The sequence below is a fragment of the Vipera berus genome, assembly GCF_964194415.1.
Source record: "Vipera berus genome assembly, chromosome: 11".
Classification (NCBI taxonomy): domain Eukaryota; kingdom Metazoa; phylum Chordata; class Lepidosauria; order Squamata; family Viperidae; genus Vipera; species Vipera berus.
Window position 1 is genome coordinate 3,541,086 of NC_138214.1, and position 27,629 is coordinate 3,568,714.

Consider the following 27,629-nt stretch of genomic DNA (forward strand, 5'->3'; position numbering starts at 1 on the left):
TTAAGCCTAGACAGATCTAGCAATTTATTATGAATTATTAAAGCTTCGGACACCCATCGGATCTGTTCAGCTTGTCAGCATTTTTCTTTTTTTTTTTTTTGCTTCTTCTTTCCTTAATATTCCGGCATTGAGGAAAAGAGGCAGCAGGGCTCTTAGTTGAGACAAATAATTGATCTTTAACCTCGTCAGAGTAGAACTGCAGTTATTTAACGTGTGTGTGTGTGTGTGTGTGTGTGTGTGTGTGTGTGTGAGAGAGAGAGAGAGAGAGAGAGAGAGAGAGAGAGAGAGAGAGAGAGAGAGAGAGAGATATCTCGTCATCCTTCCCCCCAAAAACTGGGTGTGTGTCCAGCAGGGGAAAAAAAAGGTTTACTTCCAAAGTACTGCAAGCTCCCACTTCTCTGCTTTGGCGCACTTTCCAGTTAAATATCAACTTAATTAGCTTCTTGAACTGGAAGCTAATTTGGCTGGCTGATAAATTGCTGCATGTCAACTGCAAATAGGGTTTGAGGGTGGCGGAAATTGGAGCCTCTTCTGATTTTGTGTCTGCAAATTTACCCCGGGAAGTGGAAATTGGGACCCTGCAAAGGGGGGGGGGGTGTCATCACAGCCCAAAGTGGGCAGGGGAATCCCCACAGCAGTCTTGAACCCCCAATTTGCTTTCCTACCTAGTATAGACGGGCAGGTGGCTCATGTCTAGCTTGAAGGCAAAGGAGGCTGTATTGAATGTCTAATTTCTAAGTGATTTCTGATGGGGAGAGATTGCAGGAGTGGGGATGTCTCCTTCTCCAGGAGCAGTTTTTCACCAAAGTTGTTCCCTTCCCTTGAATCCATGAACCCACTTGGCTCCCAGCCATTTTATCTGGCTAGGCAAAAATGGCAACAGGCAGTCATTTTAATCTCTCATTTTAAGCCAAATTCTTCCTTTATCTACCTATCATTCTTCTGGATTCCCACTTCCTTGACACTCAAAGCTATCTTCTCACTGATAGCGGTACTTTCTCAGCTAAGCCCCCCCTTCCTCCTCCTCCTCAATTGTTCAATTCCCAGAATTCCCCCAGCCAGCATGCGAGTTGAGGTCCACAAGTCTTAAAAAGTTGCCAAGGTTGGACATGACCTGCTTCATACGAAGAACGGCTGCGGGACTTGGGTTTGGCTAGTCTAAAGAAAAGAAGAAATAGGGGAGACATGATAGCAGTATTCCAGTATCTGAGGGGCTGCCCCAAGGCAGGGGGGGGCAGGTTGTTCCCCAGAGCACCAGAGGGAAGGGCAAGAAACAATGGTTGGAAACTGACCAAGGAGAGAAGCAACCTGGAATTAAGGAGAAAGTTCCTGACAGTGAGGACAATCAACCAGTGGAACAGCTTATCCCCAGAAATCGTAGGCACTCCATCACTGGAGATTTTTAAGAGGAGACTGGACATTCACCTGTCTGAGATGGTATAGGTTCTCCTGCTTGAGCATGGGGCTGGACTAGAAGACCTCCAAGGTCCCTTCCAACTCTATTCTATTCTAAAGAAAGGTCATGCTGCGAAAGGTGCATCGTGGGAAGAAAAACTCTTCTTTGGGATCTCCCCAACAGAGCGAAGTGGGAACTTTTCAGGCTCTCCTCCTCCTCCTCCTCCTCCTCCTCCTCCAGAGAGCTTTGCTGAACTCCAGAATAAATAGAGCAGAGATGAATCAGCGCTTAAGGAGAAGTGCGCCAGTTTCCTTCCTGTTTATAGGACAGAATTAGAAAGCCCTGGGCAGCGAGGTAACGTCATTTCACATAACCAAGAGGACTCTTCTTCTAAACTGGAGAGTTGTAATAAATGAAGTGAGCCTGCGTTTCCAGCCAGCCCCTTCTTTTCTCTCTCTCTCTCTCTCTTTTCTCTTTTCAATTTACCTTCTCAGCGACTTTTCCTGGGGTGTACCAACGACAGACAACGTGTTTCGATCATTTAATGCATCAAATGGGCTTCACATTTTGCACGGACATGTTCAGCAAATGGATGCTGCTGCTGCTGCTGCCCGTCTCAACAAGTGACTCATAAAACACTCCGTGCCTAAATAAAAGCAGGCTTTTAAAAATGCAAAGGTCAGCTTGAAAAAAAATGAAAAAAGATGAATTAAAACTGAACTATAGATACACGCATACGGTCTCAAAAGGCGCTTTTTCCAGCAGGCAACTCGACTTTCTTGTCACGATGTGTGACTGCTTGCAAAATATCATGAGGTGCCACCTTTCAAATTTTAAGAGCCCTCTTTCTTCCCCCTTGGGAAATTTCTCCTCGCTTGATTAAATTTGGAGTAGGGAAAATCTGATTTTCTTGAAGAACAGGAACCCAAGAGATCAGGATATACGCCTGGGGGTATGGGAAAGGAAGACGAGATGAGAATATTGGAGTGGATTCCATTTCTTCATCTTTGTCTTCTGAGGGATCCTTGGTGCTCTCTGAGCTTGGCTGTTTTCTTGCAGACGTTTCAGTACACAAACTATCATTTGCCTCTTCAGACCAGACCATCTTCTGACAGTCGGTCACAGTGTCCCAGGGTCAGAGTCACTTTACCAATTTATCCACTTAACAACGGTGGCAAGACAGTTTGCAAAAATGGGGCAAAATTCACTGAACAAAGACCTCACTTCACAACAGAAATTTGGGGCTGAGTTGTGGATCGTAAGCCGAGGACCCCCTGTAGTTGACCTTTAGTGTTGCAGGAGGCTCTTGTTCTCAGTAATCAGATATATTCAGTGGTGGGATTCAAACACATGAACAACCGGTTCTCTGCCTGGATGCCGCTTCTGGAAGTCCATTCTGGGCCCGGGCAACAAAAAATTAGCTACCGGTTCTGCCGAAGTGGTGCGAACTGGCTGAATCCCACCACTGGATGTATTATGCAGAAACCCAGCTCTCTGGAAAAGGACTCTGATGCCGGGAAAGGTGCAAGGACAGAGAGAAGACGACAATCAGCTGCGAGGTGGATGGACTACAGGTGCACAATCACCTAAAACAGAGGCCACCGACCTTTTGGGCGCCAGGGACCGGATCCATGGAGAGAGGTTTTTCCAAGGACCAGTGTTTGTGTGTGTGTGTGTGTGTGTGTGTGTGTGGTTTCGTGTGATGCCTGCATCCCTTGGATGGGGCTTTGCTTGTTTGTGTGGACCATTTTCTGGCATGCTGCGGCCCGCTGCCGGTCCACGGATTGGGGGGACCCTTGTTTTAGGTGGCGAGGAAGAAGGTGGCAGTTGAGTTCTGCTTTGGTTTTCTCACATCTCACGGTCAATCTTTATCCATCTGGCTTTATTTATGGCTCGACCTGGAACCTTAGGGAGTCCCCTCGGCTTTTTTCTCCCCACTCCACCCCAGCCCTCACCAAGAAAAGGCAGCCGCCGCGTTCTCTACAGCCGCGCGACCGCGTGTGCTTTACATATCAAACAATAGCTCTGCGTCTTTGCCCGAAAATGTGTGTCCTTGATATAAAGATGACATCACCCCCCCTCCCACATTTGTTATCTGATTCATCCCTCCCTCCCTCCCCTGCACGATTTGTCCTGACGGTTGTAATCCGGTGGAAAAGAGGAAGTTTTAAAATTGTGAGCGGTTGTGCCGTTGCTCTTCGGGGTTGTTAATATGGCTTCTTGTGTCAAGGAGGACGAGGCGATGCGGCCTTTTCCTTCGTCCTAGAAAACAGATGCGTGGCCAGATGGATTTTGTTCCTTCAAGTTGCTCTCTTCCCCCCCCCCCCGTGCCGAGCAAAGTCATTTCTCTGGGAGCCGCAAAGGACAGTTTTTTTGCAACCCTCCCCAATCCTAAAATGCCATGAAGGTAGTCCTTGATTTATGACTAAAAACCGGGACCAGACCTTTCCTTGCTAAGTAAGGGGGGGGGGTAATTGAATCGTACCTGATTTTAAGTAAATCAACGTGGCTGTTAAGTGAATCACACGGTCAGTGAGCAAATCCAGCTCAAAACCACCACCCCCATTACTTTGCTTGTTGGAAGCTGGCTGGGAAGGTTGCAAATGGAGACTGCGTGATTGCAGGATGTTTGCCACTGTCATTAATATATGTTGGTTGCTAAGTGCCCGAATTTTGATCCCATGGCTATTGGGGACATTGCAGCGGTTGTAAGCGTGAGGACCGGTGAATTAGTTTTTTCAGCGCCGTTGTAACTTCAAACTTTGATGGCGCTCACAAAGAGCAATGGCATGACTGTAGGAGGCCACAAATAGGAAGATTGGTTGCAAAGTGGGTTTTTTCCGACTTTCATAACTTCAAACTGTTGCTAAACGAGGCAGCTGGCAAGGGAGTACTATCTGTACTGTTGAAAATGGGATACATTCTTCTGTATGTTTAATTGATAGCGCCTGCCGGCTCGCCTCATGAAATTATCTAGGACAGGGGTCCTCAACCCCGTGTCCATGGACCGGTACCAGGCCACGGCATGCCAGCAACCGGTCCACACAAACAAGCAAAGCCCCATTTGAAGGATACAAGCAGCACACAAAACCACGCACCCCCTCCGGTCCATGGAATAACCTCTCTCTACGGAAACGGTGATCCCTGGTGCCCAAAAGGTTGGGGACCTCTGATCTAGGACTTTGTCAGAAAGGAAGAGTCTATCTCTTCCGAAGATTGTAGAATGGAAGTCGGCAGAATCTGAACCTCACCCTTCCAGCCTTTCTTCCTCACTCCCCAGGTTATTCCTATTTTCAGCCGTGATCTCAGATTCATAACCCACACTGTAACGAACTGGGAACTTGCAAAACAAATGAATTTGGTTTTTAAAAAAACAGGTCTTCCTCTACTCTTCTCAGCTGGGATAATATTTTAATGTGAAACAAGGAAGGAAGATTGAAAGGAAGTGTTTTGACATGGTTATATTTTTCAGAGCAGTGAGTGAGTAGTGAGTGAGTGAGTGAAGAAAAGGAAGGAAGGAAGGAAGGAAGGAAGGAAGGAAAGAAAGAAGGAAGGAATTGGATCCTGCACAGTGCTAAAGGAGAAACCTAAGATCGGATCCCATTGTAATGCCCCCTCCCCATACGAAGAACGGCTGCGGGACTTGGGTTTGGCTAGTCTAAAGAGAAGAAGAAATAGGGGAGACATGATAGCAGTGTTCCAGTATCTGAGGGGCTGCCCCAAGGCAGAGGGGGCCAGGTTGTTCCCCAGAGCACCAGAGGGAAGGACGAGAAACAATGGTTGGAGACTGGTCAAGGAGAGAAGCAACCTGGAATTCAGGAGAGAGTTCCTGACAGTGAGGATAATCAACCAGTGGTACAGTTTACCCCCAGAAATCGTGGGTGCTCCATCACTGGAGGTTTTTAAGAGGAGACTGGACATTCACCTGTCTGAGATGGTATAGGTTCTCCTGCTTGAGCAGGGGGCTGGACTAGAAGACCTCCAAGGTCCCTTCCAGCTCTATTCTATTCTAGCCTCTCTCTTGGCTGATGCTTCCCAGATATTTTGAAATGCAACGGGCAATTCATCCCCAGAGCAGTTGCAACAGCTGGAAGGGGTAGTCCTCCCCTGATCTGATGGATGCCAAGTTGGGAGAAGATTGCCAGGGCTAGGCCCTTCCCCAAACTCTTCTTGACCCCTTAATGCAATTATTCCTCTTTATCACTTTATTCCAAGGGGGACCACTTGGGCCTTCGGGCTTCCGGACTCATCCGTGGTGTTCTTCAGAGGGTGACGTATGCTGTAAAGGGCAAGAGAATGGAGAGATTAGCAAAACGCTGCCTTGTTGCTCTTTTAAGAACCTCTGCCAGGCCGTAATTGAGCCCGTTCAGCGTTTTGTTTTCCCTTCGGAGCAATGGAGGGGGTGGCATCGGTATTTTGCCAGCGTATTAGAATGGCTCCGTCTGATTTTTCACACTAAAAAGAGAAAACGAACTCGGGCAGATCCTGGCATGCGTCTCTCCTGGGGAGGGGAGTTATCCTTTGGGTGGATTAACTTCTCTCTTCCGGCCGGAATCCAGAATTTGCTGCCAGCCGTGATGCATTTATGGGCATCCAGTGTTCTACCAGCGTGCCTGTGCCTTTGGCCATTTTGGGGTTCATCTTGGGCAGAAGATGACAATTGTCAGTCCTAATTTTCGGGAGGCACAAAAGGATTCTTCTGGGGCGGGGCGCAGGGAGAAATCTCAGAATGGAAAGCCCACAGCAGTTCTTTCGTTCTAAGCTAAGTTATCTGGAGCTTAAATGTCCTGACCTTTTAAACAGTTGGTTTGTTCTAGCCATAATCTCTGGGTTGGGAAAGGAGAGGGAACTTCCCAATCACCCTGATGGGTGATTCACAGTATGTGCCTGATGTGTTTTGATGATGAAAGAAAAGTGGAGAGAATGAAACATCTTGAGAGATTGCCCCCAAGGTGCTTCCCGCCCCCCCACCCCCCCACCCTGAAAGGCAACTGGACTTTCTTGGGTTTCGTTTTTTTGTTTCTTTTTTCCTTCTCCTTTGAAAACATTTCGCTTCTCATCCAAGAAGCTTCTTCAGTTGTAACTTCAAAAACACTGAAGAAGCTGCTTGGACAAGAAGCAAAACCTTCTCCAAAGGGAAAAAACAACAACAAGAAAGTCCAGTTGCCTTTTTTTTGGGGGGGGGGAAATCACCCTAGGGATAACCGTGATCTGGTTGATTGTCCCGTCTTGAGAGGTTTATTTATTTATTTATTTATTTATTTATTTATTTATTTATTTATTTATTTATTTATTTTATTACATTTATATACCGCCCTTTCCCGAAGGACTCAGGGCGGTTTACAGGGTGATTAAAAAACCAAGATACAAAAGTTAAAAACAAATTTTTTAAAAAAATTATATTTGTCCCTGCATAAATAAAACCCCAGTTAAAATAAAATTAATCCTCATCCTGGGCCAGAGAGCTCGAAGAGCCAGGTCTTCAGGTCCCGGCGGAATGAACGGAGGTCGGGGGCAGTCCTCAGCTCCACTGGCAGCTGGTTCCAAAGGGCAGGCGCCCCCACTGAGAAGGCCCTATCCCTGGGTGTTACCCGCCGGCAATCTCTTACCGGTGGCACCCTGAGAAGACCCTCCCTGTGGGAGCGGTTTATCACTGCTAGGATGGAAAGATGTTTTTGACATGGTCACTTTTCGGAAGGGGCAAAAAAAAAAAAAGACATTGGCTAACTCGGTAATCCATGAGTTCTTCTCAACATGGTTTGTTCAACAAATTCAGCCCTGAGCCATGGTTCAGGAACCGTGGTAGCTGGATTACATGGTGAACAAAGCCAGCAATGAACAGAAGAACGTATTGTGGTGTGAGGTGCAGGCGTCTTAGACAAGCACTGGGTGGTGCACAACAGGGCTTTTATAACCACAATGGAAATATTTCCTTAAAAGAGAGAAGCACTGTCTTTGGTTCCCAGCTTCACTTTGCACGCATTGCACGCACAGAAAACACATGCACCAATAAAGAAAAGATAAACATTGCTCTAATGCTGTGTAAAGGCTCGTGACTTATTTATTTAGATTCATATTTCTGAACCGCCCCTCTCCCTCAAAGCCGGGCTCTTTATCATGCATCCAATCAGGGGTCCTTGGTGTGCTCTGAGCTTGGTTGTTTCCTTGCAGACTTTCCATTACCCAAACTAGGTAACATCATCATGGCTAGTGAGGGTGGGGATTACTCCCTGTTTAAGACCAGAATGCATCCACTCCAGCAACCAACACCCAGATAAGCAGGGATTAACACCAGACAAACAATCAGGCAGAAAACTATCCTAATCTTGGAACTACCAAGGAGACAAGAAGCCGGGTAAGGAAGTACAGCATATGAGATCATATCCCACTCCCTTCTAGCACTGATGATGTTACCTAATTTGGTGATGAAACGTCTGCAAGAAAATAACCAAGGTGAGAGGGCAACAAGGACCCCACAGTACTCCTCCTCCTCCTCCTCCTCCTTCCCCTCCCTCCCAAGATCTCTTTCCCTCCTAGCACTGATGATGTTTCCTAGTTGGATCATGAAACGTCTGCAAGAAAACAACCAAGCTCAGAGAGCACCAAGGACCCCCTCATTTCAATCCAGAGCCACAAATATTCTCCTTTATTCACACTTCCATGTCCTTAACCTGGTGTGGTCCATGTGTCTTGGGAATACAGCTTCCAGAATCCCTAGCTAAAGTGTCCAGAATTAATATATGTGAAACAAACGGTTGTCCTGCCACTTTAAAGAAGGTTGTTTGGAGGTTTGTATGATATATGGGCTTTCAGGCTAGTCCCATCAATTTGTCTGTCCTTGTGTGTGTGTGTGTGTGTGTGTGTGTGTGTGTGTGTGTGTGTGTGTGTGTGTGTGTTTTCTTTTTTAAAAAAAGACAATGACCTTGAGCTTTACTGTGAATGTCACACATTTTGGAAGCAAGGTGTAGTAAAAGGGTTGGCTTTTTGGATCAGACTTTAAAAGATGGTGTTAAAAATTGAAATTGTAATTTTTAAAATCTTTTTTCTCTTATATTTTTGTCACTTTTAAGCACCTGTGGGTTTGGGTTTTTTTTGACAATGTATCCAAGTAGGATGCAACGATGGGGTGACATGATAGTGGTGTTCCAATATCTCAGGGGCTGCCACAAAGAAGATGGCGTCTATTCTCCAAAGCACCTGAGGGCAGGAGAAGAAACAATGGATGGAAAATAATCAAGGAGAGAAGCAACCTTAGAACTAAGGAGAAATTTCCTGAAAGTGAGAATAATTAATCAGTGGAACAACCTGCCACCAGAAGTTGTGGGTGCTCCATCACTGGAGGCTTTTAAGACAGCCATTTGTCTGAAGTGGTATACGGTTTCCAACCAAACAGGAGGTTGGACTAGAAGACCTCCGAGATCCCTTCCAAATGGGTTATTCGAGGTTGTCTCAGACTTCCATCCTTCTGAGGTCGATAAAATGAGGACCCAGATTGTTGGGTAATATGCTGACTCTGTAAACCACTTAGAGCGGGCTGTGAAGCGGTAGATAAGTTCAAGTGCTATTGCTATTCTGTTCTTATTATTCTGTTATTATAGGTTTTTCTGGGACATGAATGTAATTTGCTGTACAACATACAGTAAATCTCTGTTTAAGCCAACTGAAAGCATCTTGCTGGTTTGATAGGAGCTAGAATTTCACAATAATTAACCACTGGGAGTCTACCAAATAATCCCTGTGTTTGACTTTCCAAGAGCGATCAAGGTTAGAGCTATTTTTTTTTTACCACAATGGGCACAAGTGTGTCTTTTTTAGGCCAAGATCCAAGAATGTTTTGCTCTGAGATACAGTGCCCAAGAATCCTTGTGTTAAAGACCACAAGTTGGGTTCGGTTCTTGATTCCAGGACTTCTGAATTCAGATGATGATGATGATGATGATTATTATTATTATTTTGCAAGACTCAGCTTAAACACAGCATTTAACTTAAATCAATCAGTGGTCTAATGCAGTGGTTTGGAACCGGTTTCCAAAGACTGGGCCAAGCCAAAATATACCATGGCATCTATTTTGTTTTGGCTGAGCATGTTGTTGTGTGAACCTGGCCAACGGGGGCGGGGGTGGTGGTTATTTCAGCAAAATAGGGTTAGATAGATCAAGGCTTAGTGCCGTAGGTGAAAACAGCCTGCGTTGAATTTGATGCCTGAAAGGGGTAAAGCGCTTAGCGAAATGTTTAAGGCTGCAGGTAGAACATCTTTGTTGAACTCACAGCAACATCAGCTAAAGCAGAGAAGGATGTGACCTACATCCGTGACGATCTTTCTTTCTGGATCCTAATGTCATCCAGCAATGGTTCATTCCATTCACGAACGGAGCTGATGTAGACCTTAGCAACAATAGCCTGTCTCCCTCTAACTCGGCCGGCTTTTCGAGACAAGTTACACAATCCCAACGGAGTTGGAAAATAGCAGTATGTATGTGCTGCTGCTCTGTGAACTTTGTGTGAACTTTGTAGATGGTAAGCTAGTGAGCCCAGCCTGTTCTGAAGATTGAATTGGGTACGTCTAGGTCAGGGGTAGGCAACCTCGGCTCTTTTATGACTCATGGACATGATAGCAGCGTTCCCATATTTAAGGAGCTGCCCCAGAGAAGGAGACGATCAATCTATTTTCCAAAGCACCAGAAAGCAAGACAAGAAGCAACGGATGGAAACCAATTGAGGAGAGAAGCAACCTAGAACTAAGGAGGAATTCCCTGACGGTGAGAACAATTACCTTACCTGTAGGTGCTCCAAGACTGGAGGTTTTTAAGAAGAGATCAAACAGCCATTTGTCTAAGAATGGCATAGGTTCTCCTGCTGGAGCGGCGGGTTGGACTAGATGACCTCCAAGGTCCCTCCCAACTCTGTGATTTCGTTATGCCAGAACATCCAAGCTCAGAGAGCGCCAAGGACTCCACAGTTCCACCTGGAGCTTGCTCTTTTGTTGAATAGTTGGTTATATGAGGAGAAACCATGCAAAGTCGTGTGCTTCATGCAAACCATATTCATCATACCTTGAGAATGGGTTCTTCTAGAAGTCTTCCGTGTACCCTGCTCATCTCGAGATGTTCAAATTGCAGATGGGGAATCGCAACCGGTGGAAAAGAGCCTGCCTTGGTATAAAATGCCATCTGCCAGCCCTGTCCCTTCAACGTAATCCCGCTGGAGTATGTCTGCTTCTCAGTAGGCTTGGATCATCACGAGGAATTAGCGTAGCCTAGGAAATTGGGTTAAAGGAAGCAGAGGATCTTGAAGTTAATGCACTTTGAGAGAAGGTAGCAGAAAACGAGACCTGGAAGCATCAGAGAGAGGGGTAAAGGGAAGCACCAGAGATTGGAGGGGGGGGGAGAAACATAAATGGGAGATTGATCTTGATTTTAGAGCCAGAAATGGGGGGGCAGGGGGAAATGAGCTTTGCAGCTAGAGAAGAAGAAAAAAAATGAGGAGGGGAAAAGGGAAGGGAGGGGGGAGGGTTACAGTCTTTCTTCAGCTGTCAAGCTAATAACACTTGTCAGTAAATGAAATGTGAAAGTTACAACAAAACAATATGCCCAGTGTGGCTGCTGTTAAGTCCTTGGATTACTAATTAAGACACATCCTTCGCAGAGGTTTTGGCATGCCGAGGCAACGCCATTGTCTTGATCCTTACAAAGGCCTCCCTCAGATGCAAATTTTCTGGCTTTGTTCTCCTCTGTTGAATCGCCAAGGTATTTACACCTGGGGGGGGGCTGGAATAAGAGTTTAGGGTGCAGTTGGGTAGGTGAATAATATTGCTGAGCCCAAAATATTCTCTGCAGATTTTTATTTATTTATTTATTTTAAATGGGTTTTCCTAGGCAGGACAGAAAAAAGAGAAAGTGTGTTTTTTGGGAGAAATTCATTACGATAAATTTTTTGCTGAAGTCTGAGAATAGTAAAGTCTGAGAATCTCTCTCGAGCGCTCTTTATTAAATCTTAAGAAAGGGGTACAGATTAAAAAGGGGAAGCTAGACAGGTGCAGGGATTGGTGAGGAAAGGTGTCTGCAGGTCAAAAAAAGTCAAGATGGCAGCCACACCAGTACAATTAAAAAGTCCACACACACACACACCCTTTTTTTTATGCGTGATGCTTAAAAATAAGGGTGGAACTTTAAAAAAAAACCTAGGCTTCATTTTCTTGTCTTTCTCTAAGTTAATTATTTAATTGCATTATAAAGTGCAAATAATACATTATAGAATACAGATAATAACAGAATGAAGTGGTATTTATACAAGAGAAACTGAAAACTCTTTAACACGGTGATGATTAAGATCAATTAAACCTTTAAAGATGAGGAAGAAAATTACTTCAATGTTAAATGTGGTTTCTGAGATATTAACGAACGTCGGGTTGCTTAAGTTGTGCAGTTAACGCAAAATAAGAACTTGATAAAGAGCCGTAAAGGGGATGACAGTGTTTTATAATATGAAAAAAAAAAGATTTAAAAGGAAAAAAATGGATGGAAGATGGGTCACATCCTTTGTGGGTGTCATCATCTTGATCTGTAAGATTTGTAAGCATGGGAGAGAAAAGCAACATCCACCACCAATAAAATAAGTTTAAAAACACCAGCAGTGAGATTTGAAACAAAATTTAGAGTAGCTGAAACCGAGATACAAAAACAGAAAAGTCTTTTTATTGGCAAAGGAAACATTTAGGAAAGGACTAGGTAGTGTTTACCTAGCATGACTGGAAATAAGCCATCCCGAGTGCCGCGTAACAGAGTGAGCGCCTGTTACTTGTCCCAGCTCCTGCCAACCTATCAGTTTGAAAGCACGTAAAAATGCATGTAGAAAAATAGGGACCACTACGGTGGGAAGGTAACGGCGTTCCGTGTGCCTTTGGCGTCTAGTCATGCCGGCCACATGTCCACGGAGACGTCCTCGGACAAGCGCTGGCTCTTCGGCTTTGAAACGGTGATGAGCACCGGCCCCTAGAATCGGAAATGACTAGCACGCGTGTGCGGGGGGAACCTTTACCTTTCCCTTAGGAAATGAGACTGAAAGAGAAGCGGGGTTGTTTGATTCTTAATCAAAAAGTGGGAAATGGTAAGATTTTGCTTCTTTGGGTAGAGCTGTTTTAGAAACTAAAAGCGGCAAATGGTTTATAAAAATGCAAGGTGAGAATGTGAAAAAGCTGGCTTATGATTTAGACAGAAATTTAAATTGAAAGCAACTCCAGCAGGCCCAAGCGGTAGGATTTATTTATTTTTTGCAAGATGTTTCTCCTCTTCCCCTTAACTGCCAATTATGAAATATCCCGCCACGTTTATCTTTGCCTTTCTACTAAATCAGATCAGCTTGAGAAACACGTTCACCTTGGGTGGAATTTTCATTTAGACCAGGGGTGTCCAGCCCTGACAACTTTAAGACCCGTGGACAACTTTTAAGAGCTGTGGACTTCAACTCCCAGAATTCCCCAGCCAGCCATGAAGTTCACAAGCTGCCAAAGTTGGACACCCCCTGGGAGTTGACGTCCCTACGTCTTAAACCCAAAGGTGCTTTTCAAAAGGCAACTGGACTCCCTTTTTTTTCTTGAAAACATTTCACTTCTCATCCAAGAAGCTTCATCGGTTCTTCTGAAAGAATTCCAGCCTGTTGAAAAGCACCTTTGGGACAATCATGAACCTGGATTATTGAGAATCTCCATAGACCTAAGTCTTGAAGTTGCCAAAGTTGGACACCCCTGGGAGTTGAAGTCCACAAGTCTTAAAAGTTGCCAAGGTTGGATACCGTTGACCTAGACTTAAAAGGAGGAGAATCTCCTGATGGAAGCATATTGAAATTGAGGAAAGATTTCTCCTTTCTCCTGCGTCTAACGTAGCTTGGAGACTCCTGTAGCTTTTAACTGGCTGCTGAGCTGGTCTCTTTTTGCCCTTTTTTTGTGCAGAAGTTATGCAAGGCAGGATATGAATTAGACTGGAGGAAGTGACAAGGTCTGCAGTCATAACTTTGAGAAGGCATCTATCATTAACCGTTCTGAAAGCTTGTTCTCCACTCTGAAAGCTGCCATGTTCCATATGACTTACATCACCAATGAAAGGCCAAGGGGCTGGTCATTTTTGGCTGCAGAGGTCCCACATGTGAGGTTTCTCCTCCAGTGCTTACAACCCAGATCCAAAGTATACCTTGTAAAGCGTGAGGACTGCTCATAAGTCACTTCTTTCTGCTCAGACATCTGCCTTTTTTTCCTTCCCCTTGGCTGTGGATTCAGAAAGCTCCTGGCACACTTTGGCAAGTTAAAACAAGGCTCTTGGTGACTGGCAGAATGCAAAGCTTATAAGCAAAGTGATTTCATTTGGGGCATCACATTTTCCAAGCTACCTAAAAAGTGAAGGAAGGTAGTAATAAATGAACTTGGAAGATTTCTAAAGCAAGGTTAATTATGACTTGCACTGCTGTAAAGGGGGTCCTTTATGTTTCCCATAACTGATGTACATCAAACTTTTTTTTTAACAGCTGGGTTTATCTGAAGCTAAATATCATAAGGAAAATCCTTTAAATGTTTTAAAGTGCTACATAAATTATACGAATAGAGGAGTCTTCATAATTATCTTTTTAGTGCCTTCTTCTTCTTCTTCTTCTTCTTCTTCTTCTTCTTCTTCTTCTTCTTCTTCTTCTTCCTCTTCTTCCTCTTCTTCCTCTTCTTCCCCTTCCTCTTCCTCTTCCTCCTCCTCCGGAATCACTTAGATCATTTCCAAAAACTAAATCTAGATACTGGGCTTCATGGTCTAATCTGATCTAATCCCATTGGCCCAGCAGTTTATAGCTTTCGAACGGGAGGAACCAACAATAATTAAATTTGAGGTGTGTGTGAACGGGCAGGCTTATCTCAAGCAATCCCTGGAGAGCTGTTCTTCTTTTAATTTATTTGAAAGTCATCTTTGATTGCATTACAATTCCTGGATCCCCAAATCCCCGTGTAACTGAGGGTCACATCGCTATAGATGCTAATGTAGAGTTTGTGCATGTGAAAACGTCTTCCAAAGAAGACACTCATTCATGCTGTTGTGCATCTAGTTTCTCTCCTTTTTGGAAACTGTTTTGTTTGGGGGCCCTTCCAAAGTTATCTATAGTTAGGTAGAGTCTGTTTAGATAGCTCCGGCTGCATTGTTGTGCTTGGATTAGAAAATATGTGGATTATTCCAAACACTCTGCCTGTAAGGAATGTCAGATTGTTGATCTGTCTCCTTATGACCTTAATACTCTTTGTTAGCTAAGCTGTGCCAGCTTTGGGCCAGGTTTCTGTACAGGCATTCAGTTGTTCAGAATTCTGTTCAGAAATCTGGGAGTTGAAGTCCACAAGTCTTAAAGTTGCCAAGGTTGAGGACCCCTGGCCTAAAGTCACCTGGCTAGCTTTCATGTCCCAGGACTAGAACTCACGGTCTCCTGCCTTCTAACCTGGTGTCTTAACTACTAGGCCAAACCGGCTCTCACCATTAAGCCAAGGTTGTGCTACAAAGTTCAGCGTTTCCTGCCTGTTTAGTAAAACCCTTTTATCTTGCAGTTACAGGGATCCGTGAAGAGGAAAGTGGAAGATGACGCTTCGCCAGCCTCCGGCGCCATGCCTGACGTCCTCTTCCCAAGCGAGAGTAAACGACTTTGTCTTGAGGATGTCACTCTTTCCATGGGTCCTGGGACCAATTCTGTTTCATGCCCCGATATGCAAAGCTCTCCGTTCTCGGCCAATCACGGGAGCTCCACGATGCCCGGACACGGAATGCTCCTGGAAAATAACCACATGAACGGGAGTGGGATTGGCTCTCCCTTTTCCGTTCCACCTAACGCTGAGGTTGGGCAGAAAGGGCCACTCGGCAGCCATTATGGCGACAAAGGGAGCAACATGCATGCTGTGGACCAAGAACTGCAAGATTTGTTGGAAGAGTTGACCAAGATGCCAGACCCTTCCCCCAACGAACTGGACCTCGAGAAGATCTTAGGGAGCAAACCTGAAGAGCCCCTGGGCAACCTGGCCCACCCTCCCACAGCCATGAACAGCTCTTCCAAGTCTTCTCCGCAGGCCACTCCCTTGGACAACCATCTCCCCAACAAAGATTTTTCTCCTGGATGCAACCCAAGCGGTGGGTCCCCGCAGATGACGCCCTCTTCTGGAGCCAGCTACTCCGTTCCGTCTCAAAACAAGGCTGTTGCTTCGCCCATTTCTTCAACTGCAGCCAACAAGGGCCAGACTCAAGCCATGCATATGCCTGGGACCAACTGGCACGCCCAGCAATTGAAGCACTTAGCCAGCAAGCAAGCCCCAACGTCCAAGCCCCCAACGCCCAACTGGCCCACCATATCTTCTCAAGGTCTTTCCCCTCCTTACCGGCAAGGGTCTTCTCCGCACCACCAGCCCTTCAGTCCTCAAAATGTCATGATCTCCAGCATGACTCCTAACAGCCTTCCAGGAAGCAATATTCAGAGTCCGCAGAACCCCTTGCTCTCAAGCATCACGTCCAACAGTAATCCACCCGGTGGTCTGTCCCCTCCTTTTGGGCCAGAGAAGCTCTCCAGTCCGGTCCTCAACCAGCAATCTTTCAGCCCTCCAAACTCCATCCTGCCCAACAGCATTAAAAGTTCTCCGAACCCTTTGGGGCCTCCGAATGCTGGACCTTCACCCTACAGGCCAGAGAAGCTTTCTAGTCCAGCTTTGCACCAACCACCTTTTAGCCCTCAAAGTAACCTGATCCCCACCGCCACCCCGACCAGCAACCCCACCAACCTGCAGGGTTCCCTCTACAAACCCATGCCCTCCACCCAGTCCAAGAACATGAACGTCATCATGACGCAGTCTTCCAACAGCATTCAGCCGGGGTTGGGGAGCGAAGGTCCCGTGGCCCAAGAGCAGTTTTCCTTCAGCAATACCAAGCCCCTCTCCCATTTCAACTCGGAGAGCAACCCTGCCCAGAAGATGTCGCCTATGGCCTCCAACTCGGGGCAGCAGTCGCTCATGCATTATCTTCAGCAACAAGCTGCAACTTCTCCGCAGTCCCAACAAGTCAACAACAACCAGTTCCTTCAGCAACAGCTGCGGCAGTTGATGCAACCCTCTCGGATGCAACAACGGCACGTCCAGCCATCCCCGCTGTCCTCACAAGTGCGGCAGGTAAGCCTACACAGGGGGTGTGCTTTTGTCCTTTGTCCACCTCCCAGAGTCCTTCCCTGTTATTCATCTTTGCCGGTCCTCCTTGGTGAAGAAGGTTTGTGTAAACAAACCTTGCAGGTCTGCATTGACTTCTTTGACCCTCCTTTTCCAGCTGGCAATCCTGCCTGGCTCTGACTTCTTTCTTTTTTGGGGGTGGGGGGAGGTGGGGTGGGGGAGGGCAGCATGGCTTGCCTCCCTTTTGTTTCCCCCCCCCCGCACACACGCACACACTGCACATGATCTTCCCAGTTTAGCAGTGGTTTTCGGCAGGAAAATGTTGAGCGTTCCTGATTTAAATCCAGGAGGCCCTCAACTTAACGAGCCCAATTCTTGAGCCCAAAATTCCCCACCGCTAAGGAAGGCAGTTGTTAAGAGAGCTTTGCCTCCATTTGACGAACTTTCTTGTCGCAGCTGGTAAAGGAAACACTGCACTTGTTCAGTCACACGGTTGTTAAGCAAGTCTGGCTTCTCCATTGACTTTGCTCATCCGGCGGTCACAAAAGGGGATCACGTGACCCCAGGACACTGCGACTTTCATAAATACGAGCCGGTTGCCAAGTGTCCGAATTTTGATCACATGACCCCCTAGGCATGCTGCAACGGTCATAACTCACTTTTTTTTCAGTGCTGTTGTAACTTCCAGCGGTCACTAAACAAATGATTGTAAGTTCGAGGACTACCTGTGTGTCTGTATTTTATTTATTTGTGAATAAATGAGATTCACCGGCCGCCCCAGTCTGACACCATCCTGGGCAGCTTAAAATACAGATATAAAATACTGGAAAAATCATAAAATCATCAGAAGGTGTCCCTAGGAGTAAGAAACGAAAATTTAAGAACCAGATCAGCGTATGAGAAGATTGCCAGCTCCTAACAAGGTCTACTTTAAAGGCTCGTTTAACACAGTCGGGACCATATGAATCTCAGGGGGAAACGCTGCTCCAGAAAAGGGCAGCATGACAACAAAAAATATGTGTCTGCACCAATGCAACGTTTGGCAGAAGGGTAGGGACTTGCATCTCCTGAGGGTCAGGCTCCAATAGACTGAAGAGCTGACTAAAGCAGATTGTGGCTTGGTTGTTAGCTTTAAAGCCTTGGTTGAATTTCTCTGTGGCCATTTTGGATCTTAATTCTGAAATTGGTACAGTATGTTGTTTGGACTGTCTGTCTGTGTCTCTGTGAAAACTCTTTGAGTAGGAGAAAAACATGATTATCTCTCCACTTGCCTGGGCTTACTCAGTAAACTTGCGTAGGTTGTATGTACCTAGAAGGAAGAGTAAGTTACTGTCTCCGCTTTGTTTGAGCAAACTTTCCTTTCCAGCTTTGTCCAAATAAGATACAAATTCTTTTTGATAGTTATAAGTTTTGCTTTGGAAGAGAGGGAAAGGCACCTGGCCAATATCACCTGTTAAGAGGGCTGAAGACCAAAGTCTAACGTCAACAAGCACATCCTCTTGGTAACAAATTACTCTGACTATCCCAAAACTACATAGTACCTTAGCTTGACAAGCTTGGGATGGATGGATGGAGGGATGGGATGGGACAGGACGGGATGGATGAATTGGGTTAGGTGGATGGAGGGAAGAATGGATGGATGGATGGATATATGCCATGAAATCAGTGTTGATTTTTAGAAGCCACATAGATGGATTTTCTCCGTGATTATCTGTCCCCCATCTGGTCCTTCAACTCATGACATAACCATCACCATGACACTTTCCCTTTCCTCCTTCCTTCCACTTTTCCCAGCATTACATCCTTCTCCAGAGAACTGGATCTCCTGATAAGGTGTCCAGAATATGACAGTTTGAGCCTGATCTGCTTGATCTCAAGTGACAACTCATCCTGGGATCCGTTTGTTCCTTGCTTGTGCATGAGACCCACTTCCCAGGTGTGGCTGAGCTGAAGAAAGAAAGATGGTTTCAACCCTCTGAATTAAAGATTAGTTAAGGTCCTCATCATTACGTGGCCATCTTTTGTGGAAGGATGTTTCTGTTGGCTTTTAAATGGATGCTCTCCACCAAGAATTGCAGTTAGCAAGACGGACTGCTAATAAATGGAAAAATAAATAGAAATGGGACCGACAGGGCCAGAACTGGGAGTATTGATTTAAGAGAGTATTCTGATTCATGTACCACCAAGCTATAGTTGTTTTAACTCTGGGTTTATGGCTGGGTCCACGAAGAGGGCTAAATCAAAGCAACCATGTGGCAGCTTTAATCTCTTAGAACTACGGTATGTGGATCCAGTTGCTGTTGCGGGCGAGGTCCTAGGAAAATATTCAGCCTGGGTTTCCATGAAGGGTGTAGGGTGCCAACCTACAGGGATTATTGTGCATCCGGAGATTAAAACCTAGCTGTTGGGCCCTCGACAGGGTGGGCAACCACTGTGCTGCGAGCTGCAGTTGCAGAAGCCAGCTGAAGTAGGAAGGAGCAGCAGCTGAGCTCCTTCTGCCCGATGCGGTGATCCTCCTGTCTGTAGGGAATCTGGTTACATGCTCAATAATAAAGCAAAGACTTAACTGGAGGCAAGTTCACTCCAGGGATCTGGCTGGCAAGCAAGTGATTAGCATGGAGAGCCCACTGCTGGGGAACAGTTTGTGAGAAAGACTTGAGTGTTGGGTGTCAGGGAGTCGCCTGCATTGCAATCAATCAATCAATCAATCAATCAATCAATCAATCAGAATAGAGCTGAAAGGGACCTTGGAGGTCTTCTAGTCCAGCCCCCTGCTCAGGATCATGGAACCATAGAATCCTAGGGTTGAAGGGACCTTGGAGGTCTTCTAGTCCAGCCGCCTGATCAAGCAGGAGATCCTATACCATTTCAGACAAGTGGCGGTCCAGTCTCGTCCTTGACTTACGACCAGTTATTTAACAACTGGATCTGGATGCATTTGGCCAGCTGGAGAATTCTGGGAGTTGAAGTCCACAAGTATTAAAATTGCCAAGGGTGGACACCCCTGCTGTAGGAAAAAGGGCAAATTCACAGGTGCTCAAGGCTGGAGGATTTATGGTGCCTTCCGCTGAGGGATAAAAATTCCATTTATTTCCTTTTCACAATTTCCTCCACTTATGCCGGTGCTAAGAGCGCAGGAATGTTTTCTTAGAACAATAAAAGTCCAAGTCTATTGTGATGATAAATACAAGAGCACTGAGAATATTCACATTTTTTCAAATCAGCTCAGTAAACTTAATGCCTGGCTGGTTGTTGGTGTGTGTGTGTGTGTTTGTGTGTGTGTTTACTAGGAAAGACTTATAAGGTTCATTATGTCAACAATGATAGGCCGGCTTAAGCCATCTCTAAATAACAAGCCAGTAAAGGATCAGGACAATTGTTTTAAAGAGCTGTAATGACATTTATCAAAAACGGGCATTCCAAGGAGGGACCCCCTAAAGCAAACTGTAGAGAGATAAGTAGATTATTGCCATTCTAGCGATCTTAACAAGTTTTTCTTCCTATGGTTCTTCTTGGGAGGGACGATTGGAAGGATCTGTTGATTAACTGCTTGGGGGGGGGGGAACCAACTAATTTATTCATGAACAGCCTGCCTCCAGAAGCTGTGAATGCTCCAACACTGGAGGTTTTTAAGAAGAGACTGGACATCCGTTTTGTCTGAAATGGTATAGGACAGGGGTCCTCAACCTTGGCAACTTTAAGACTTGTGGACTTCAGCAAAGCTGGCTGAGGAATTCTGGGAGCTGAAGTCCACAAGTGTTGGACTAGATGACCTCCAAGGTCCCTTATATCATCATCATCATCATCATCATTCATATGTTGATATGAGGTTTTATTCATTTTTAAGAAAAAGGAGAGGCCTGTTAAGGGAACATCATAAAGTGCATCAAAACTTATCTGATTTTGCTTAGTTTTCGCAGAAAAGCTCAACCATTTCTTATCTTTGACAAGAAACCCAGTAGGGTTGTGTCCACAAAATGATTTAAGAGTTAAGCTTGGGTTGAAAGGGGCTCCACCTGGCCCTTAATTACCCTGAATATGCCTGTGATATGAATTCATTCAGTTCACTAGCAAGGGGTTTCTTTAAATGTCGTCTCAAATGTCTTCGTGGCTGGGTTTATTTAACTGTTGTCGTTTTACAGGTCTTTGAAACCGATCAAAGACATTTTGATCGACGTGGTACCTTACAAAATGCACTGAGGCTTAGATGCGAGGTTCGAAAGCAACGGTGAAAATTCTCTGCAATCAGAGGCTACTGTGAAATGGGACGACTCACCACAACCCTCTCGCCACGGGACAATTTAGCGATTCAATTTAATCTCTTAAAATAAATTTTATTTTTTTGCCATTCCCATTTCATTCTGCGCCTCCTCCCTTTCTCTAATGATTCTATTCCATCATTTCTTTGATATTAGTGTAGCTCTTGTCCCGCTGTGGGTTGGCCGTGGCGAGTTCGCTGCGGTGAGTTATCCTAGACCCCAAATTACAGGCTGTGGATATTAAATACCAGGAAAAATTTGCAGGTTTCTTATACGGATGCTGGACTCGATTTCTTGGATCTTCAGGGATGTCCATAACTCAAAAATATCGGGATGAGGGCCACAATGCTACAGTTGAAGCTTGGCCCCGTGTAGGCAACATACCTTAAAAACAATAACAGAAAGAACTCCGATCATAATTTTGTGGTGTTCGTCCTGATTTTCTTGACCATGCTTTGCAGATCCCTCTGATCTCCTTTGATGCCAAAATGTCACACCAGCATTTTTGAGAAGGTGCAGGATTGCTTGCGCCAACTGAAATGTTCTCTTGCAAGGTCTTGAGGACGTTGGGGTCATTGGTGTGGCTGCTGGCGTGAAGAGGGACTGATCTAAAGTAGCATAGGTGATTTTGAAATGCTTGGATGGAGAGACATCTTTCATTCCAGACGGTAAATCTCATTGTGACAAAAAAATAAAAAAAACCCCAGCAATAACAATCCTGAGGATGCTTCCCATTCCCATTTACTGGGTCACTTCGGTGGATCAAAAACACACAGGGGAAAACAATGACGTAATCGTGGGATAGGGGGAACAGAAAAATAAGGAGGAACATCCTTCACCAAAGCCGATACTCCCATGTTACACCTTTGCTTCGCGAGCTGCATTGGCTACCGGTTGCTCTCCGGGTGAGGTTCAAGGTGTTAGTGATGACTTACAAAGCCCTTCATGGCATGGGTCCGGATTACCTACGGCAACACCTGCGGCCGGCGTCAACTTTCCTCCGTCCAGTGCGCTCCCACAGAGAGGGCCTCCTCAGGGTGCCTCCGATCAAAGAATGCCGATTGGTGTCCCCCAGGGGGAGAGCGTTCTCTGTGGGCGCACCAGACCTTTGGAACCGCTTGCCGGTTGAGCTCCGGATGGCCCCCGACCTTCGCTCCTTCCGGCGCGATCTCAAAACCTTCTTTTTCGAACAAGCTGGCCTGGTCTGATGGGATGGGGTTGGGTTTTTATAAATAGTTCTAATTTTAATATGTATTAATTATTATGGGCATAATGGTTTAATTGCTTTTTAATTTTTGTATTCTGTTTTTTACTATGTATTGCCCTGTTCACCGCCCTGAGTCCTTCGGGAGAAGGGCGGTATACAAATTAAATTATTAAATTAAATTAAATTAAAATCCCTTGCAAGGTGAACTAAAGACACTGAAAGTGAGTTTGCAGAAACTTAGAATAGCAGCGTTGGAAGGGACCTTGGAGGTCTTCTAGTCCACCTCTCTGCTCAAGGAGGAGATCCTATATCGTTCCAGATGAATGGTTGTCCAATTTCTTCTTAGAACCTCTAGTGATGGAGCACCCACAACTTCTGGGGGCAAGCTGTTCCACTGATTAATTGTTCTCACTTTGTCAGAAAATTTCTCCTTAGTTCTAGGTTGCTTCTCTCCTTGATTAGTTCTCCTCCTACAAGTTCCCTGGGTTGGGCCTATTCCACGTGTCCGATGAGGCTCACCGGTGTACATTCTGGATCGGTGAAGTCACTCCACACAGGAATGTGGTTTAGTAATTTCCACTACAGGTTGGATTCTCTGATTACTACTAGCAAGGAGTTCATCTCCCATGATGAATCAGGCACTTGACAAAAGAAATTAGTACTCTTGATGAATCAAGAGGACGTTGCCTTTTAATCGCTTGTTATCCTCTGCCATGTGAGGTCCCCGCCAGCCTGCAGAAAAAGGTGCAAATTCAAATTTAAATCTGGGGAAGGTAGAAAGAGCAACGGGATGATTCGGCTTCTTATGGAGTCCGTTGTTGTGTTTGCATTTCCCCATTGAAACATCAAAATAAATATTCCAGATGCTCCATCAGTTTCCAGCATTCACTTTCACCCAGAGGTAGCAGCCGCTGCTGTTATGGTTATAGTGCTCCTTCTGTTGCCATGCGCTCTCCCGGTATTAAATAAATCGGACGCGCATTATTGTATTAACCTTTCTTCCTCTTTTTATTCTCACCTGCTGAGTTTTATGTATGTCTCCTCCGCCCTTCTGTCAATGGCAACAGACTGTGTTCCTTAGCCCCTTCTTCTCAAAGCAGTCCTCTGGGGTGGTAGGTAATTTGGGGGTATTCGTTCCTACGTTGGCTCTCCACCATCTTCCCCTAATCATCGCTTCTCTACACTCTACACTCTTTCCAGAGTCTTTCAAGCGGGGGCCCCCTTCTCTTGCGCGCAGGCATTATGCAGATGTGAGTCAGATTGGCCTGTTTGTCTCCTACTCATCCTGGAGCGTGGTGAGCATTGCACAGAGAAAAGAATGTGGACAATAGCCAGGAAGAGGATAGAACAATCAGCAGAAAGTGGGGCTTTGTAGCGGGTCCAGGAACGCCGAGAGGGGAGCCGCTGCTGGAGGTGGACCATGGGGGAGAGAGGCGGGTTGCACGGGCGGGCGCGTTCTTTACGTGTCTTTCGAAACACATTTTAGAGACGTGAGCTTGCATTCCAAAAGACGAACTTTCTTGGACCGGCCTGTGCTTTCATTCCAACCACTCCTATCTTAGATCTGTCTGCAGCCCAGCCAGACGCTTCATCAAAAATGCCTCTTTTCTGGGACAATGGGGAGGGATCAGATCTTGTCTAATCTCTCTTCATCTGATGCTCAGAGCCTTGATTGTTAAACATTGACAAGCATCGATTGGGGCAGGGCGGGGTGCGTTTCAAGTTGTAAGACACCTGGGCTCTGGAGGATGTGCTTTCTGCTGAGCGGGAAGGTGTTCAAAAGGCCTCCGGTGATCGAAGAAGAGAAAACAGTTTGCAAAGAACCTACTCAGAGAATCGGGACTTACTAGAGCAGCTACTTTGAACCCTGGAATGTTAATAAATGCCAACCAACAACATCGCTTCTAAGACCTGCTGTGCTCCGTGCCTCATTCTCTTTGAATTCATTTGCATTCTTTCCCTTTTTTTTGTTTTAAAGAAAGGAAAGCTAGGAAAGTGCCATCTTCAAACAAAGTCTCTTTTCCAAGAATACCACTGGCTCAAACTCAGGACCTCAGCAGCATTCTTAGAAAATCAAATTGGAAGGTGGTTATAAACCAAGGTTTAGCTTGGAAGGAAGCCCCGGGGTAGAGCAGGGGCGGGGGGGGGGGAAGAGGAGAAGGAACAGGGGAAGAAAGAGAAGCAGAGATGAAACAAAAGCTTCTTGGAGGCTGAGAACAAGTGGTGAGGAGCAGGCTCACCCCTCGGTCTTCTGGGATGTCCTTAGTGTGTCCTCAAAATTCCAGAAGAGCTAGTCAGAAGGTGGTAGGGTTGAATTTAAGAATTCTTCTTGAATGCAAGCTGTGAACTGGAGTCCCTCTGGAGTCTAGAATGCTGGCTGCAAGTCCTTTTTTGTCCACATTCCACTAGACTGATTTCATTGTGTAACAAACAAGTTGGGGGTGGTGTTGAGGGATGAAATGGCTGCTCATGCCTTCACTGGTCAATGAGATTCCACACGTCTAAGTTGGTTCTTTGGGTTAATTTTCATAGGATGTTCCTAGCCAGGTCTCCAAACATGGCAACTTTAAGACTTGTGGACTTGTGCACTTCAGTTGAAGTGCATAAGTCTGAGCTGAAGTCCACAAACCTTAAAGAGGCCAAGGTTGAGGACCCCTGAGCTAGGGAATTCTGGGAGTTGAAGTCTAAAATTTCCTAAGATGGGGGGGGGGGGAAAGGCACTGCCTTTGCAGTACACCACCTTGCCTCTCAGTGTGTTCTTATGTAACGTCTGGTATACAGGTAGTCCTCGGCTTACGACCACAATCGAACCCAAATTTTCTGTTGCTAAGCAAGATGATTGCTAAGTGAGCTTTGCTCCAGTTTACCACCCTTCTTGCCACGGTGTTTAAAGTGAATCGCGGCAGCTTGTTAAGTTAGTAAGACGGCCATTAAGTGAGACCGGCTCCCCCGCTGACTTTGCTGTCAGCAGGTCGCAAAAGGTTATCCCTTCACCCGAAACCTCCCCCCCAGGACACTGCGACGGTCATAAATCCAAGTCGCTTGCCCAGCGTCCGAATTGTGTTCATGTGACCGCAATGATTAAAACACGGTCCTAAGTCACTTTTTTCCAGTGCTGTCGTAACTTGTTGTAAGTCGAGGACTCTCTGCACTTCAGTTTAGACCTGCGCTGTAAAATCCGGGTAGGAATTTTAAGAGTTTTGGATTGTCCTTTTCAAGAAAGCACTTAGCCAAAAAAATGCACCTCTTTTTCTAATGCTGATTAACCAGATGTCCTTCTTTTTTTCCCCCTTTTCCCCTGCTATGCCATGACTTCCCCGCCCGCGTGTGCCTTGCTGAACAGGGTGCCCTGTTTCACACGTCTTGCCATATGCTGTTGTTTATAATCTGACTCCCCTCGGCCGGATTCCCTCCACTAGAAAGCCCCCACCCCAAAAAAGTTTACAACCATCGTAATCACGGCTTTTATTGCGATGATGTATGAATTCGGCGTAGCCTTGGTTCAGGCAAATCCCAGAAAGCATTAGCTCGGCTTAAGATCAGGGCTCTCGCCTGGATTTCCGAGTTGTGTAACTATTGACAAAAAGAATCAAAATTGGGAGAAGACTCTGTGTGTGCGTGGGTGGGTGTGGGTGACAGTTTTGTTTCTTGCAGCCTTAGTTGGGCATGGTGTGGGAAGCACATTGCAGATTTTTCCCTCCCCTCTTCCTGTTGTCGTGCTCATTTTTTATTTTAAACAAATAATGCGCTGGGATATTCTGTTTTCCAGTGTAGCTTCTTGAAATAACTTTCTGAGGAAAGTGAGCTGAGTTTCTCTCTCTCTCTCTCTCTCTCTCTCTCTGTCTCTGTCTCTCTCTCTCTCTCTTTGTCTGGGCATTTTGGAGAAATTTTCGTGTGTGGGTGGGGGAAAAACAAAGCCCCATTTGTGAGCAGGAACTGGCATTGTTTCTCTGAATGGGGAGCTAAGACTGAATTCCCTTCATTGAGTTCCTTCTACATCTGCAGCTCTGGAAACAGATGTTTCACAGTTTGACTGCTAATACAAGAGGGAGCAGAACCCCGTGAATAAACAGCCCTGTTCAGTCTGGGGTTTAAAAAAAAAGGGAGGGGGGGGGAAGCACACACTTTCTGTGCGTGATGCTCACTCTGCAGTTTAGCCGATGCTAAAACCAAAAGCATGAAATAAAAACACCCCATTTGTTCCTCTCTTCATGTTGCACCTCTAGCATTTTTCTTAAATAGGGTCCAATCAGGAGGAAGAAGATCAATTCACTTGTTCTTGGGAGCTTTGCTGCAAAATACGGTATTTTCCAAAGTAGCAAAACACTTCTTCCTCTTTTTGATGTGGTTCCAAGCAGTGTCGATTCTTTTTTTTTTCTCCTTCCCCTCCCAGCGGGTAAATAAACACATTTTCGGTATTCCTTCCAGTCTGCAAATGCTTTTGGGTGCTGATGGCATTCAAATCTGAAAACATTCACTGGATAATTGCATATTAATGAAGAGTTGGTCTCCTCTTTTCCCCACCGAGAGATGCCCCATGTCTGTTACACTAACTCAGAAATAGCTCTGATCAAAGCTGAATAGAGATTTAATTTGGGCAATTGACTCAGTTCTTTAGAGTTCCCTTCAAGCTCATTCAGAGCACAAGTCCAACTGTCTCTGATTATTTTTCTTTTTCGGCATTTTGGCAAACGGGCCAGCCTTAGCCAGGAAGATCAGAAGGAAGGGAGTTAATTCGGAGGTAACCTCCTGCAGATTTTTACTTCCAAAGTCTGTGATGAGCAGGTATATCTGCCAAGGGATTTTCTCTCCCCCAAACTGGCAATTGTCTTGAAAATCAGATTTATTCCTGCAGCTGGGAAAAAGGGGATGATTGTGTCTCAGCAACCGAAAACCCAACAGTTGGGGACAAGGATTTAACCAGAGGTCCTCCCTCTTAAAAGACATTTGCACTTGAGAGTTATAGCTTCATTTGTGCTTTTCATCCACCCTCTCTCCTCTTGGGGTTTATGCACACTTCTTTTCTACTCATGAATATATCACAATCTTTGTGGCAGAGGAATTGCCCTGAGCAAAGTGTGAGAGTGCTAAAGTAGAAAACTCATTTTGCCTTCTCAAAAGAAAGAGGGGGGGGAGGCGCGTCTTAGAAAGTCTGCAAAGTCCTTTGTTCAGAAAACAATAGCTGAGTTGGTCAATTCAGGGGGCTTAATGTCTGTTTTATTTGGATATTTACTGCCCTATTTTGTGCAGAATTTGTGCCTGCCAAGGATTATTGATTTTCACTGAAGTGAGCAGGACTGGTCAGCTAAAGTATGTCGGATTTTATACCCTTTTTATGGACTGCGTTGACTAGGATATATTCTGTATATTCTCAGACAGATCTCTAAGCAGGCCTTGAAAAGCTTTTAAGACTGGCTCCTGTTGAGAAGTTGCTATTAGTTTCCAATTTTAACAGGACAGAGTTGGGGGGGGGGGCGATTAAATTACTCAGAGAGGAACATTACCTCTGCCTTTAATTGATTTTGGGTGGGTGGGTGAGTTGTGCTTTTTAGATCAAAGTTAGGGGTTTTTTCTTCTCCCCAGTCAAATTAAATCCTGCCCACCTACTTT

The 27,629-nt window shown here is 45.6% G+C and overlaps 1 protein-coding gene and 1 long non-coding RNA gene across 2 annotated transcripts in view; both read left to right on the forward strand.

Annotated features, from left to right (window-relative positions):
- MAMLD1 (mastermind like domain containing 1) overlaps positions 1–27,629 on the forward strand; it is a 79,697-nt gene that overhangs the window by 34,325 nt on the left and 17,743 nt on the right. Inside the window, exon 2 of the mRNA XM_081336835.1 lies at positions 14,961–16,559. Within this exon, the coding sequence (XP_081192961.1) occupies positions 14,961–16,559 (1,599 nt within the window). The remainder of the gene's footprint in view (positions 1–14,960; positions 16,560–27,629) is intronic.
- Positions 18,356–20,901, forward strand: LOC308673272. Its single transcript, XR_014027617.1, has 2 exons — positions 18,356–18,549; positions 20,696–20,901. It is a non-coding gene; the product is annotated as an uncharacterized lncRNA (long non-coding RNA).